The following is a 16,998-nucleotide window of genomic DNA, read 5'->3' as shown; positions in this document are numbered from 1 at the left end:
AAGATTGTTCTTCTATCAATGTCATACAACAAACGAATGCTCGTACACGGAGAAAAAAATATCGTTAGAATAAGGATATACGTATCGTTAGTCTGACTATACGCCGTATAGTCATTTTTTTTTAGAGATATACGCTGTATAGCCAATTCAGCTATACAGCGGATCATCAAAATGACGATCCATATCATTATTTTAGCGTTACATTTAGTTAATTCAACTATACAGATCCTCACGTTAACAAAATAATTGCCTGTTTTGACGAAACTACATATATTGACAAGAGCTATACTCTGTCTACTTAACCCGTGCAAAAAAAAATTTATTTCATTATGAATTTCATTGTGAATTTGATAATGAAATTCAGATTTTGAAACAAATATGAGTTTGATAATGAATTAGCTATAAAAATCCTCTAATTTTCTATTGCAGCTGAATCTAACAGCTAACCAACAGCTGAAATCTAATAATTTAATGGGTTATTTTTAAAAACTTACTTGTCAGTTTAAACAAGTGATAAGTACATTATAAAAATCGTATATTTCCAGCTTTGAAGAAGATTCAAAATTGTTGAATCTAAAGAAATTAAGACAACGAAGAGGAGTAATTCATGATGAATTTGATGATAATAAATCTATTAAAAAAAAAATTATTTGTGACTCTTATGTAAGCGTTAACAAGATTTAAAATTTATTTTTAAAAATATATATCTATTGTTTACAGTTCGTTGTTTGTGCTATTACAAAAAAAAATTTATTTATTGAATAATTTAAAAAAGAAATGAACTAAAAAATATATTTCATTCTGCATCATTAAATTAAGTTTATTTATTTATTTATTTATTTATTTATTTATGATAATTATTTATGATTTATAATAAACTTATTATGAATCAAGTATTAAGGTAAAATCAAATTAATATAAAATTTATAACCTTTTTATGATAAATTTATTATGAATCAAGTATTAATTTTATATGTTTCCATGATTTTTGTTGATTACTGTTAAATTAGTAATACATTTCCTCTAAGTTAAATAAAATAGTTTTTTTTTTTTTGAAATTTCGGGGTAAAACAAAAATACAATTATAAAATAAAACATATTTATCTTATAATTAATTCAATATGACTCTCGTACTAAATTGATAATCATTATCATCAAATTCATCATGAATTACTCCTCTTCGTTGTCTTAATTTCTTTAGATTCAACAATTTTGAATCTTCTTCAAAGCTGGAAATATACGATTTTTATAATGTACTTATCACTTGTTTAAAGTGACAAGTAAGTTTTTAAAAATAACCCATTAAATTATTAGATTTCAGCTGTTGGTTAGCTGTTAGATTCAGCTGCAATAGAAAATTAGAGGATTTTTATAGCTAATTCATTATCAAACTCATATTTGTTTCAAAATCTGAATTTCATTATCAAATTCACAATGAAATTCATAACGAAACAAATTTTTTTTTGCACGGGAAGTCAAACAAATGAATCCTTAAATCAGCAATCCGGATCGTTATTTTAAGGAAACGTCATTTGAGGATACGTTGGATAGTCATTTTAACAATATTTTTTTTTCCGTGTCGGTAATTTATTAAAAAAATAATTGAAAAAATGACTTTAGTTAAAACATGAAGGGTAAAACTGTTTTTGACAACTAAAATATAAAAAACAGTTTATGTAACAAGTTAGCTAGTGTCTATTACACGTGACCTTATTTTACTATGAAGAACAGAGTGAAATTCAATTTCCGTTGAAAAATTGAAAAAATTCAACAAAAGTTAATCATTTTTTAAATTGAAAATTTTTATGACGGGTTTTAAATGTTTTAAAGCTAGCTTCAAAAAGTCTAAAAAGTATCGTTAGATTTAATAATAATAATAATCTTCTCATATAAGAAATTTGGATATCCGGTATTTTAATTTCGCATTCAATTTTTTTTAAGATCTAATTATTAGATTAATTTATATTTTTATTTTTGTAAAAAATAAAATGTTTGAAATTTTAAAAAATATTAATGAAGAAATTTATTAATTATTTTTGATCTAATGAAGAAGAAATAAAATAAAGTATAATTATTACGCAAGGTAATTAATATAATGAGAGATAATATTAAATAAATGGCCAGCAGCTTACAACAAAACATTCCATAAATAATTGGACGAAAAAAAAGTAAATTATTGCAGATATTTAGCATTAAGTACCAAAAAAAGTAAATAGCTCAATAAAACCCTGAGATTTGAAATTTTAATAAATTTTTTTTCGCTATTTACGGCATTAATTATTTATAAGCGTGAAAAAATATAAAATATAGTTATTTGTAATAATTGAAAGTATATTTAGCATATTTAAAATTGTTATCACGTTTCTCGAGGGTCAGAGTGTGCCTCGTGAACTGTTGAGTTAATTAATTATTTGGAGCTTAATTACGCCGGCTTGGTCTAGATATTAAAATAAATTTTTTCATTTCTAAAGCTTCCATTGAGAAAAATTCAAGTTGAGATTTACGAGCTGCAATAATTATTAATAAAAATGTAAACAGGTTGTTCTGTGAATAGAGCAAGTAGTAAGTAGTTATTTCGGACATGATCCATTTCATGAATAATCGCGATAAATATAAACAATAGTGACTGTAAATAAACTCGATAACTTGTCGATTCTCACAGATTCTTAAGCAAGTACTTGGAGCATGCGAAGTGAACTGGAACCTTGCCAATTCGTGAAAATCAATATTAACAGATTCGTTGAAAGAGTAGTAGAGAGTACAGACATAAAAAAAAATATCTTCACTTGTGGATTTATCTTTTATCATCTCGTGGATATTTTAGTATCTGAAATTTTGTTAAATATTTTTAAATATCAAAATTTTAACTTTTAAAATTTAGAAAAAATTTTTTAAACAATTATTCATTATACTAAAAATTAAAAATTCATTTTTGTACTGAAAAAAATTAATTTAGTTCAAGAAAAAAATTCATTTTAAAAAATTTATTTTTGTTATAATTCATTTTAATATTAATAATAAAAAAAAATAATTTTAACTACTTGTTCTTTTATAAATAAATTTAATAATTATAAAAAAGTTTTAATATTTAAATAATAAAATATTTTCTGAGTTAAATTTTTTAAAAATTTGTCAATAATTAATTTTAAAAAATTTAAATTTTAAAATTAAAGTTTTATTGCTAAAAAATAATTTTAACTATTTTTACTTTTATAAATAAATTTAATAATTATAAAAAGTTTTAATATTTAAATAATAAAATATTTTTGAGTTAAATTTTTTAAAAATTTGTCAATAATTAATTTTTAAAAATTTTAATTTTAAAATTAAAGTTTTATTGCTAAAAAAAAATAATTTTAACTATTTGTTCTTTTATAAATAAATTAAATAATTATAAAAAAGTTTTAATATTTAAATAATAAAATATTTTCTGAGTTAAATTTTTTAAAAATTTGTCAATAATTAATTTTAAAAAATTTAAATTTAAAAATCAGTAAAAATCTTAAAATTAAAGTTCTATTCCTAAAAAAAAAAAGAATTAACTATTTTTTCTATAAAATAAATTTTATTATTTTAAAAAAGTGTTAATATTTGAATAATAAAATTTTTTCAATAATTAATTTTTAAAAATTAATTATTTGATAAAAAAAAATTAATTGAGTCTTTTATTTCCATTTTTAGCACAAAAAAATGTCCATTATAAAAATTCACTACCGTAATTTTAGTGAAGAATAGTTAGATACGACAGCGATATTCTCTTATGTCACGAAAGGGTCCGAGATGTAACGAAAGGGCGCGAAGTTTAGACAGCGATGTTAAAGACTCCCGGTGCGCATGTTTCCCGCGCAAATCACGTCTACGACACAGCACATAACACGGAGCCGTCTCCCCCACCACGAGGGAATAATATCGCGAATCCCCCGCGAAACCGGAAGACCCCGGGCAGTTGGACATCGTGGTGAGCGGTAACGGCACCCGTCGATATGGCGACGTTGATACCCGCGACGTGACTCGCGTGAGTTTCGATCAAATCGAAAAACAACAATGACAATTAATTTAATATTTCCATCACTTTGATTTTATTCCCGCTCTAATTAAAATTCAAATTCAAAAAAATTTTTAAATGTGTCGGATAAAAAGTTTCAAGTACTCAAAGTCAGTTTTTAAACTAAAAAACCACTAAATAATTTTTAAAAATAAAAATAAAATTGAAATTAAAATGACGATGAGTGAATCAATAATCATTAATCGTTATTAATTATTGAGGAAGGATATGACGCGAGTGAAAAATTTATTGATTTGTTTATAAATCTTTTAAAAAGAGTTTCTTTTGAGTTTTTAATCATTTAACTGGATATTATTGTTATTATTTATTATTATGGGTGTAAAAATGAGTTAGTGTTGTTATTTATATTTAAAGAAAAATTTATTAAGACTAGGTCATGCTACAACACCGGGGTGGCCGTGTTCGTAATGATTTCTATCCCTCGACTTCTAAATATACACAAAGACACGTACCTCATAATAGCGCCAAGTAGTTAGTGCAGCATAAGAATAACTTTTAAGAAAACTTATAACAAAAAGATTTTAAAGTTATGAGCAAACAACTTGAGAATTGTCTAAAAAAAAATTCAAATGATAATTTAGTATTTTTTTTTATTATTTATTTCAGCCTGACGGCTTAGAAATTAATTTGGTAAAAACATATATAATTAAAATCTCTCTTATTGTCTACATAACATATACTTTAATTCTTAAATTAAAAAATTAAATTCTTAATATGTTTTAATACGTAAAAAATACATAGCTAAAAATGTAAAAAAAATATATTTTGAATATATCTAAAATACATAAAATATCTATGAAAATCGGCCAAAAGTTAGTTATTAAAAATATATTTACTATACATAATTTATATATATTTTTTGTAGATTTTTAATATATTTAAAATATATTTTTTATGTATTTCAACATATATTTTTCTTTCATGGAGGTTAAACTCTTAAATTCTTAAATGTCTTTGTTTATTTACTTATTTACACTTACACTTTACACTTTGGGATTCATTATTTAATTAATAATTACACTGAAAAAAAAAAAAAAAAAATTAACTGGATTCAAGACAAAGTCTTGAATCAAGTAAAATTTCCTTAAATCAAGAATATTAAATTCTTCAAAATTAAATATAATACTTGATTTAAAAACATTTTTTTATCTTTGTAGTAACTTTTTCTGGGTCACAATGAGACGTAAAAATATAGAAATTAATTATGGTAATAACAAAAATTCATGACATTAATTTAAAATATTAAAAAAAAAATAATAAGAGTGAGTACTATACCTACTGTGAAACACAAAGAGGATTATTAGACCATATACAAGTAATCCTGTGTTCTGGATGTGCATGTGGGCGAGTTAATCACTAAATTATTTGATTATATGATCAAATAAGATCTCATCCAATTTGCGACTCTGTTATAATATGCTCCGAGTACTTTCCTCAATTTGCATAACATTGATCAAATTCATAAATTTATAATCATTAATGATCGATGTTAGTTATTTGTGAGCGTAACAATGGGCGATGTAAGTGAGGGGGAGGATGGAAAAAACATCTCGGAGATAGGGATCGAGGACTTGATTTTTTATCCGGGAGGCTTGAAAAGATGCGGGGGAGGAATGAGCTCCCCTGCGCTGGTAGGGACCGATGATGCTACTGTGGCAAGAGTTGTCGGGATGGTTGGCAATTTAGCGGGGGCTGTCGCGGGATTACCGCGGACACACTCCATGTCGGCGCTAAGGTCCAGACCTCCCAGAAGGGCTGTGTTTTGGGAGCAACAGTGCTTTGCTTCACCTACCAAACGTGATTAGTAAGTTAACCCTAACCTTTGACTTTTTCCTTTTATCCTTAATCTTTGCCCTTGCCGGCATAGAACATATCAAAAGATATATTATTAAATATGATTAATATTATTTTATCCGGAATTTTTATTTTATTCTTTGTAATTTATTTCTTTGGTTTAGTTATTTAATATTTATGGTTGCACAATTCTACTGAGATTCTTCGAATTTTATTAATTTTCAAAGAATTGTTGAGAATTATTCACAATAACTCAGAAAATATTTTTTTTAGCTTTCCTTATTTTTTTTTTTTTTAATTTAATTATTACTTTACAAAAGAAAATTTTTAAAATTAATTATTATTTTGCATAAGATAATTTTTATAATTAATTATTTTACAAAAGACAATTTTTAAAATTAATTATTTTATAAAAGAACATTTTTAAAATTAATTATTATTTTACAAAAGACAATTTTTAAAATTAATTATTTTATAAAAGAACATTTTTAAAATTAATTATTATTTTGCAAAATAAAATTTTTAAAATTAATTACTATTTTGCAAAAGACAATTTTTAAAATTAATTATTATGTTGCAAAAGATAATTTTTATAATTAATTATTTTATAAAAGAAAATTTTTAAAATTAATTATTTTATAAACCAACTTTTCTAAAATTAATTATTAGTTTACAAAAGACAATTTTTAAAATTAATTATTTTATAAAGAAAATTTTTAAAATTAATTATTATTTTGTAAGAGAAAATTTTTAAAATTAATTACTATTTTGCAAAAGACAATTTTTAAAATTAATTATTATGTTGCAAAAGATAATTTTTATAATTAATTATTTTATAAAAGAAAATTTTTAAAATTAATTATTATTTTGCAAAAGATAATTTTTATAACTAATTATTTTACAAAAGAAAATTTTTAAAATTAATTATTATGCAAAAGAAAATTTTTATAATTAATTATTCATTATAAAAATTGTTTTAAAATTAAATTAATAATAATTGTAATTAAAAAAGAATTTTTAACTTTATAATTGTCTGAATTTTTAATAAATTTCATTGAAATGAAAGTAACAAACTATTTTTTTAGCTCTATTGATTTTTATTGAAAGTTTAAAAGTAAATATTTAGAAAACAAATTTGAATTTTAGATGAGCGAATTTATAAAAGCGGATCAAAAGAATAATTTTACAAAAAAAATATAAAAAAAAGTTATACTAAGTTTATAAAAGAGAACTTTTAAATGTTTAACTATTTGAAACTTTATTAAATTGTTAATTTATTTGAAAAGAATAACTTTGAAACTATTTTTTAGAAATTTTACTGAACATCAACACTTTTTTATAATAATTAATTATTGCACGGAAAACTACTTGGAATTTTTTTATTGAAATGAATTATAAAAATGAATTTTTTTAGAAACTATTTAAATTAATGCAGGTTATTTTCCCGAGATTGTTTACTTTCAGTAAAGAAGTAAATAAACAGCGTCTAACGGCAAGTTGTCGAGTTTCTTGCCGTGATTAAATTTAAAATTAAAAAATAATTAATGGAAATAATAATAAAAGTTCTAAAAAAATATGTAAGCTTGTTCGATACAAATTGAAAATAAAAATACAAGGTCTTATTCCGCTGCTTACTCATTAATATTGTGGATTGTATATATAAGTACTTATACTTGTAGAGAATTAAGTGACCATATTGCTTTATATTTATTAATTATTGCTACGATGTATCGCAGTCATGATGCATGATTATTCTTACTATTATTGCAACGCAATTAGCTCATAAAGTGCAATCCGAATTTACACTCATTTTTTTTTCATCACCTCAATGTAAATATATTTTATTCAATTACGTATTAAAATATATGGACATGCTGAAATTTATGCTCCAATATACACAAATAATAATAATAATGAATATATATTCCACTTGCAAAACGTCAATAAATAGAAGCTACAAATTGCCTCTACTTTTTCATTTTTCTCTTTTGGATTTTAATTTTCCCGACCTTTTATATAAAATTTTTAATTAAAAGTAAACGCATCAAAGCTTCATTTATTAGCGTTACCTTTAAATGAGAGAAAATAATTTTTTTTTTAATTTATATGAATAATTAATTTTATGTGTATAATTATTTTACAGTCATGGCGAAGATCTTATCGTTACCCCGTTCGCCCAGATACTTGCCTCGTTACGATCCGTTAGAAATAATTTCCTATCGCTCACCAATGTACCAACAAACAAGTAAGTCTTATAATAATTATAATTATAATAATAATAACTAGTAAACTGCAGTCGCTACGCGACTGCCGAGATTTAGGAGATATCAATAAGAAAATTTTGGCGATTTTTTTATAATCACACTATAGTTTGGGGACTTTTTAAATAAATTTTAAAAATAATAGTGCTATCACAGGATCAATTACAAATAATTTAATGGACAAATGTGACCGACCAAATTTATAGAACCAAAAAATTATTAAAAACTTGACAAAAAATTGACTACTAAAAAATATATAAAACCAAAAGGAACTAATTCGTATCAAGACCTTTCTGATGATACAAAATTAAACTATAAAAATTTCTTCAAAAATAATAATATGCTAGTCACAAAATTTTCCTTTCTCTCTCAATGATTTAAATTATAAATAACTATCGCTAAAAAATATCAAACCCAATTTACGATAAAGATATACCTGTTACTAAATTTTTCTTAGTCTCTTAATTATATAAATTAATTTGGCTTAATGATTTTTTTATAATCACATTAATAGTTTGGGTACTTTTTAAATAAATTTTAAAAATAATAGTGCTATCACAGGATGAATTACAAATAATTTAATAGACAAATGTGACCGACCAAATTTATAGAACCAAAAAATTATTAAAAACTCCTTCAAAAAATTGACTACTAAAAAATATATAAATCCAAAAGGAACTAATTCGTATCAAGACATTTCTGATGATACCAAATTAAACTATAAAAATAATAATATGCTCGTCACAAAATTTTGCTTTCTCTCTCAATGATTTAAATTATAAATAACTATCCTTAAAAACTATCAAACTCAATTTACGACAAAGATATACCCGTTGTTAAATTTTTCTTAGTCTCTTAATTATATAAATTAATTTGGCTTAATGATTTTTTTATAATCACAATAATAGTTTGGGTACTTTTGAAATAAATTTTAAAAGTAATAGTGCTATCACAGGATCAATTACAAATAATTTAATGGACAAATGTGACCGAACAAATTTATAGAACCAAAAAATTATTAAAAACTTGACAAAAAATTGACTACTAAAAAATATATAAAACCAAAAGGAACTAATTCGTATCAAGACCTTTCTGATGATACAAAATTAAACTATAAAAATTTCTTCAAAAATAATAATATGCTAGTCACAAAATTTTCCTTTCTCTCTCAATGATTTAAATTATAAATAACTATCCTTAAAAACTATCAAACTCAATTTACGACAAAGATCTACCCGTTACTAAATTTTATTAGTCTCTTAATTATATAAATTAATTTGGCTTAATGATTTTTTTATAATCACATTAATAGTTTGGGTACTTTTTAAATAAATTTTAAAAAATAATAGTGCTATCACAGGATGAATTACAAATAATTTAATGGAAAAATGTGACCGAATAAATTTATAGAACCAAAAAACTATTAAAAACTCCTTCAAAAACTTGACAAAAAATTGACTACGAAAAAATATATAAAACCAAAAGGAACTAATTTCGTATCAAGACATTTCTGATGATACCAAATTAATCTATAAAAATTTCTTCAAAAATAATAATATGCTCGTCACAAAATTTTCCTTTCTCTCTCAATTATTAAAATCATAAATAAATATCGCTAAAAAATATCAAACCCAATTTACGATAAAGATATACCCGTTACTAAATTTTTCTTAGTCTCTTAATTATATAAATTAATTTTTGACATATAACCACATTGACGTCCACAAAACAAAATAAATAAATAAAATTTTGTTTATCGCTAAATTCGAATCTATTTATAACTACTTCGAAAACTTATTATAATAAATAAACTATTTTAGAAAAGCATATAAAACATTAAAAAGGCACAACTTCAGGTTTTCAACTTTTCTAATGATACCAAATTTAACCATAAAAACCCATTTTATCATATAAATACTCGCCACAAAATCTCGCTTATTCTCTTAATAATATAGATAATAATAATAAATAAAAAAAATTTTTAAGTACTGCAAAAAAACAATAAAATATTGATTATAAATTTAACTTATAAAATAAAATTATAATTAATTAAAAAAAATTTTTTTTTAACAAATAAAATTTTATAACTTTTAATTACTTATAAAATAATAAATATTCAATTATATCTAAAAAAGGAATCCAATAATAGTACAGTTGACGCAAATCCTACGCGCTAAACATAGATAAAGATTAAATCGGATTACAAGATTTAAATGATAGATAATAACTAATAACAATAACTAATGACAGTAATCTGCATAGTACAACTAATAACTAATATTAACTAATAACCAAATTAACCTGAAACTTCGTTACAGATCACGTAGAAGCAGTGGGGCACAAGGAAGTAATACACCACAACCACGTGTTCTGGCACCCGGAGGTAAGTTTTTCTACCATAATTAGTTACTACTAGTTTCCCGATGCCGAGTTTAGAGTTTAGTCGTTGTCGTTATTGTTATTATGCACTCGATTCTGCTATTACATCATTTGTATAATAAACACATAGACATATACATCGAATCATTGTTACTCGATAGACATGTAGACACGCTGACGAAACAAGGGACATAACACAAGAGTTAGGACACTAAACTAGGAACTCGTAACTAGGAACTCGAAACTAGGGAAGTTAAATTCTGGTTATTGAGGGGTATTAATTAACAATTATAACTTTCAGATGAAACCTACATGAAAATGGCTGTGGAGACAATGGAGGAACTTGACTGGTGCTTAGATCAATTGGAGACTATTCAAACTCACCGGTCTGTGTCGGACATGGCTTCTCTCAAGGTAATTATATTTTGAAAAACCCAAAATATAATTTTATAATTAAAACTTATTTATTTATTTGTAAAGAAACGCCCTCGGCAATTTACAAGAATGTGTTACATTCTTATGTGTAGAATGTTTAGTAATGTTTATATACAATAAATAGCATCTGTAAAGAGAAGGTTGATTTAAGATTTAAGAGATCTGAGAAATCTGATAGGAGAAAAAAAACAAAAAGATAGAAATTTTTAGTAATTGATGATTGATAATCACTAAAAATTTAGATTAAAAAATTGGAAATTTGGTTATTAATTATCAAAAAGATATTTGGTAATTATTTACAATTAGAGTTCATTATTTTAATTTTCAGTTTTTTGAACAAAATTTTGATATGTTTTTTTGAAAAATGTATAAAAAGATGAACAAAAAAAAAATTGCTCACCACAATTTTAAGAAATTTTACAAAATTTCAAAAAAATTTATAAATTAAAAAAAAATTGTGATATTCTACTTTTTTTTTTTTGTTAAATTTTTCATTTTTTTTATGTACTTTTTTTAGTCAAAATTTGAGCCAAAATTTTTTCCAACTTTTGAGCACAAAAAAGCTATAAAAATATTAATTTTTTAAATTTTCGATATCGCCACTAAAAATTCGCCGTAAAAAGCAGAATAATTAAAAATTAAAAAATGTTAATTTTTCACCTAAATATGGCCAAAAATAGCGTGTACTCCTCTTGTAAATAATTACCAAAAATTGAAAATTTACTTATTAATTATCAAGAAGATATTTTTGAGAATGAATAAAATTTTTGAGTATTTTTGAGGGATTTCGGTAGCGACCTTTTTCCAAATAAGTAGGTCAGTTGGCCAAGAGGGCATTGTGATGACGTCTGGAGCGTACGAGCCCTACGCTAGTACCGTAGTTTTAGTTTTCTTGTTCCTTAAATGGGATTATTGTCGATTCAACTTTATTGGCTCTACTCTTAAAGTTTAAGATTGAGACGTAGTAAGGAATAGAAGCGGGTTTATTTTTTCCGAACGCGTGCCGGCGTCTGCCAGCAACAGCTGGTGTATTTGCATAATATAAGTGATCTTTGATCGGATTTTGGGCGAGCGAGCCTCGAAAATAGTCTGTTATTTTTATCGATAGTAATAAAAATAATATTTTTATTTGAGATGGTATTTTAAAGTCTTTGTTTTTTATGGTTTTAGTTCAAGAGAATGCTTAACAAAGAGCTTTCGCACTTCTCAGAGTCTTCCAAATCTGGTAATCAAATATCTGAGTACATCTGCACTACTTTCTTGGGTGAGTTTTTTTTATAAAACTATTTTCAATTCAACTATTTTTAATTCAGAATTAATATTTAAAAAAATTTGATTTTTTTTTTTAATAAAATTATTGAATTTTTTGTATGTATTTATATATCCATAAAATACAACACGGCTTGTTAGCACGATAGCGTCTATAATTCTTAAGCGATCTTAATGAAACTCAACATACTTATTCTATAGACAATCACAAAGGTCAAGTTTAAATTTAAGCTGAATCGGACAATTAATTTAGAAATTACAGCACTTTATATTTTTAAAAATTCAAAAATTACAATTTTTTTACTGCTTTTTCTTTAAATAACTTTTCAAGATATTTGAATTTTGTAAAATGCATCTAAAAGTTGAGAAAATAAGCTTCAATTTACATGTTTACATATTTTTACACCAAAAAATATTTATTCTGAGTCTATTTCAATGAAATTTTACTTTTGCAGTCGTTTGTCTTGTAGTAATTTAATTTAATATTAAATAGAAAAATTTTCAATAAATTGATATTAAAACTCAACAAATATTTTCAAAAAATTGCCTTTTTTTTAACATAGAATTAATATTTAAAAAAATTTTTTTTTACATAATAATTAATAGTATTAATGTTTTCAAAAAATTACCTCTTATTTAAATCTAGAATTAAAATTAAAAAAATTCTTTTTTACATAATAATTAATAGTATTATTTTAAAATATTAAATATTTATAATATTCAAGAATTTTTTAAATTAATAAACTGTTCAATATTCACAGAGATTAATTTGAATAAAAAAATGCTTGTAAATTTTGAAAATTAATATTTTGAATTTATTTATTTTACTAAATGCTCAGAGATATTATTTTTATATTATAAATATTCATAAATGTTTGATAATATTGTTTTGAATTAATAAATATTCAAAGATACTGATTTAAATAAATAAATATTTTTAAATTTATTAAAATTAAAATTATTAATAAAATATCAAATATTTTTATGAAAAAATTTTTTTTTTTTAATTCTTTAATTTAAAAAATTATGTAATTAATTTAATAAAATACAGACAAGCAGCAAGAGTTGGATCTACCATCGTTGCGAATCGAGGATGCGGCATCAACAAGCGGATCCGGGGATTCGCGATCCGCGAAGAAGAAAGAGCGAGCTCAGAGAGGGCCAGCCGCCATGTCCCACATCAGCGGAGTGAAGCGTCCATTGACCCACACAAACAGTTTCACCGGCGAGCGAGTACCTGTCCACGGAGTGGAAACTCCCCACGACGAAGAGCTCGGCAAGGTAAACTAAACCTACAATAATAATAGTTCTAATGCGTCACAAGCACTCGAACGTCACTCCTGATTTCCATCACGTCAAGTGTGTCTCCATCTAAACGAGAGACCTGAAAAAAGTTCTTCAACTGGATCCGAACTCCTTAATGATCTTAACCAGACCTTCGTCAAACCTCCAGCCGCTCGAGAGCAACTCTCAATCAAATTTACGGCTAGATATTACTCGTGTATACAGTTCGAGCTGAATCGCTGCTCTTATCAGCAGAAACTTCCTTCTCTTTCATATCATTTCATCCCATTTAATTCCCTCTTCGGAATTACCTGTGTCATTGCTCTCTCGGTACTAATCAGGCCTCTGATTTTATTAAAGCATACAAATTATCCTTTTTTGCATTTATTTTGCTTAGAAAAAAATTAGTTGAGATTACAATTTTATTAACAAACTTTTGATATTAATTTTCTTTATTTAAAATTTTAATTTTTTTATCTTAATTAAAGAAAGGATTCTTTACATTAATTTTCTTTATTTAAAATTTTATTCTTTTATCTTTATTGAAAAAAAAAATTTTAATTAATTTTCATCAAACAAAATTTTAATTTTTTTATCTTAATTAAAAAAAATTTTTTTGATATTAATTTTCATTATTTAAAATTTTAATTCTTTCATTTTTATTCAACAAAAATTTGATATTAATTTTCGTTATTTAAAATTTTAATTTTTTTATCTTAATTAAAAAAAGAATTTTTTATATTAATTTTATTTATTTAAAATTTAATTGTTTAATTTTTATTGAAAAAAAAAAATTTTAATTAATTTTCATCATAAAAAATTTTAATTTTTTTATCTTAATTGAAAAAAAATTTTTTGATATTAATTTTCATTATTTAAAATTTTAACTTTTTCATTTTTATTCAACAAAAATTTGATATTAATTTTCGTTATTTAAAATTTTAATTTTTTTATCTTAATTAAAAAAAGAATTTTTTATATTAATTTTCTTTTTTTAAAATTTAATTCCTTTATCTTTATTTAAAAAAAAAAAATTTTATTAATTTTCATCATCCAAAATTTTAATTTTTTCATCTTAATTAAAAAAAATTTTTTGATGTTAATTTTAATTATTTAAAATTTTAATTTTTCATTTTTATTTAACAAAAATTTGCTATTAATTTTCGTTATTTAAAATTTTAATTTTTTTGTCTTAAATAAAAAAATAAAATTTCAAATTAATTGTCATTAAATAAAATTTTAATTAAAGAAAAAAAAAATTGAAATTAATTTTCATTGCACAATATTTTAATTTTTTCATCTTAATTAAAAAAGGAATTTTTAATCTTAATTTTTTTTATTTGAAATTTTAATTTTATCATTTAAAAAAAAATTTCAATTAATTTTCATCATACAAAATTTCAATTTTTTCATTTTAATTGAAAAAAAAAATTGAAATTAATTTTCATTATTTAAAATTTTAATTTTTCATTTTTATTAAAAAAAAATATTAATTTTCTTTCGTTAAAACTTCAATTTTATCATCTTAATTAAAAAAAAAAAAAAAAAAAAAATTGATAAAATAACAGATAAATTTTTAATTTCCTCTTATTCATTGAAAAACTTAAGATTTATTCTTTACAAGTTATTATATATTTTAATTAAAAATCTACATAGCAAAAAAATAGCTCTTATAAATTTTAAATATTTCTTCAATAAAAAAAGATTATTCCTCGGTTCAATATTTAATTTTTATAATTAAATTGTGGTTTTAATTATTCAATCCCAAAAAAAAAAAAAAAAAAAAAATAGCTCCAAACCACTCGACAGTGATTGACCAAAAAAAGCGACGCACCACTTAATTATCAAATAGCTTTTGAACGTTGAATTAGAAACGTGATTTAATTAACGAGTGATGATTGAAAATAGAGAATCAGCGATTGATGGATGAATAAACATTTACTTTGGGAATTGGTTTGATTGCAGGTGCTGTCAGAGGTCGACAAGTGGGGCATCGACATATTCAGGATAGCCGAGCTGAGTAACAACAGACCGTTGACCTGCGTAGCCTACACGGCATTCCAGAGCCGCGACTTGCTCAAAACACTGGCAATACCGCCCAAGACTTTTGTTACCTTCATGATGACTCTCGAGGATCACTATGTCAAGGACAATCCCTTCCATAACAGCCTTCACGCGGCCGACGTAACACAGTCGACGCACACGCTGCTCAATACGCCCGCGCTTGAGGTACATACCTGTAACATATACAATAACAACACGTCTCAATCGATCGTGGCCTTCTACTATACATACTCAACACCCAACCTGTCCAATAATACACACATCAATCGGTTGTGATTGTTATTAATCCCCTGTTTGTTCCAGTCCGTCTTCACGCCGCTCGAGATCATGGCTGCCTTGTTCGCGGCGACTATTCATGACGTAGATCATCCAGGTCTTACCAATCAGTTCCTCATCAACTCCAGTGAGTATCATCCGCCTTTTTATTTTTATTTTTATTTTTGTTCCATCGGTTTTATGCTTTACGTCATACCCAGTTGCTAGTTGTATCTTGCTGATAAAAAAGTATGCCTTTTTTTTCACGCTCGCAATCGGTCAAAGCTTTATGACTGAAAAGTTTATTCTGCTATAAATTTAGACAAAAAATTTAATATTGTTGGAGAAGGAACTGATGTATAAGACAAAGGGTTGCCTTTTTTTTTTTATTTTTTTTATGAGCCCTGGATTTAATATGATTTAAACTACGTCATATATTGACCTAGTTTTTATTTTACAAAAAAAAAAAATTTTTTATAACTAGCAACCCTCAGTCACTATGCGATTATAAAAAATTAAAATTTTGCATTATACAATGACTTTTGCTAAATTGCGGTACTTTCTTAAATATTGACGTTTTTAAAGATATAAGCTCATTCCGATGTTACACTTATCAAGAGCTTTCATTTGAGTACCCACATGCATTTTTGATATATTTTTCATATATACATATGTATAATATATATAAATATATGAAAAATTGATGTGAGTACTCAAATGAAAGGTCTCGATGAGTGTAATGTCGGGGTGAGCTAATAGCTTTAAAAATGTCAATATTTCACAAGATACAAGGTAATTTTTTAATTATTGACATTTTTTAAGATATAAACTCATTTCGATATTTATTAAATTGCACTGTACTTTCTTAACTATTGACGTTTTTAAAGATATAAGCTCATACTGATGTTACACTTATCAAGAGCTTTCATTTGAGTACCCACATGCATTTTGATATATTTTTCATTTATACATATATGTAATACATATAAATATATGAAAAATTGATGTGGGTACTCAAATGAAAGGTCTTAATTAAATGAGTCTAATGTCGGGATGAGCTTATATCTTTAAAAATGTCAATATTTCACAAGATACAAGGTAATTTTTTAATTATTGACATTTTTTAAGATATAAACTCATTTCGATATTCTACTCATTGAGACCTTTCATTTAAGTACCCACATGGCATTT

At 24.2% G+C, this 16,998-nt stretch overlaps 1 protein-coding gene across 11 annotated transcripts in view; it reads left to right on the top strand.

The window, feature by feature from the left end:
* LOC123261494 (cAMP-specific 3',5'-cyclic phosphodiesterase) overlaps window positions 1–16,998 on the top strand; it is a 131,419-nt gene that overhangs the window by 110,678 nt on the left and 3,743 nt on the right. For 10 of the 11 annotated variants that reach the window (XM_044723101.1, XM_044723105.1, XM_044723103.1 and 7 more), the window contains 7 exons: window positions 8,004–8,105; window positions 10,440–10,504; window positions 10,802–10,914; window positions 12,106–12,199; window positions 13,256–13,485; window positions 15,454–15,717; window positions 15,856–15,955. In XM_044723101.1, the coding sequence (XP_044579036.1) occupies window positions 8,004–8,105; window positions 10,440–10,504; window positions 10,802–10,914; window positions 12,106–12,199; window positions 13,256–13,485; window positions 15,454–15,717; window positions 15,856–15,955 (968 nt within the window). Of the gene's footprint in view, window positions 1–5,223; window positions 5,871–8,003; window positions 8,106–10,439; window positions 10,505–10,801; window positions 10,915–12,105; window positions 12,200–13,255; window positions 13,486–15,453; window positions 15,718–15,855; window positions 15,956–16,998 lie in introns of those variants that run through there. The other variant, XM_044723106.1, reaches the window with a different exon arrangement.

The sequence above is a fragment of the Cotesia glomerata genome, linkage group LG3, assembly GCF_020080835.1.
Source record: "Cotesia glomerata isolate CgM1 linkage group LG3, MPM_Cglom_v2.3, whole genome shotgun sequence".
Classification (NCBI taxonomy): domain Eukaryota; kingdom Metazoa; phylum Arthropoda; class Insecta; order Hymenoptera; family Braconidae; genus Cotesia; species Cotesia glomerata.
The sequence above is the reverse complement of the archived record's forward strand: the minus strand, read 5'-3'. Positions and strand labels throughout refer to the sequence as shown.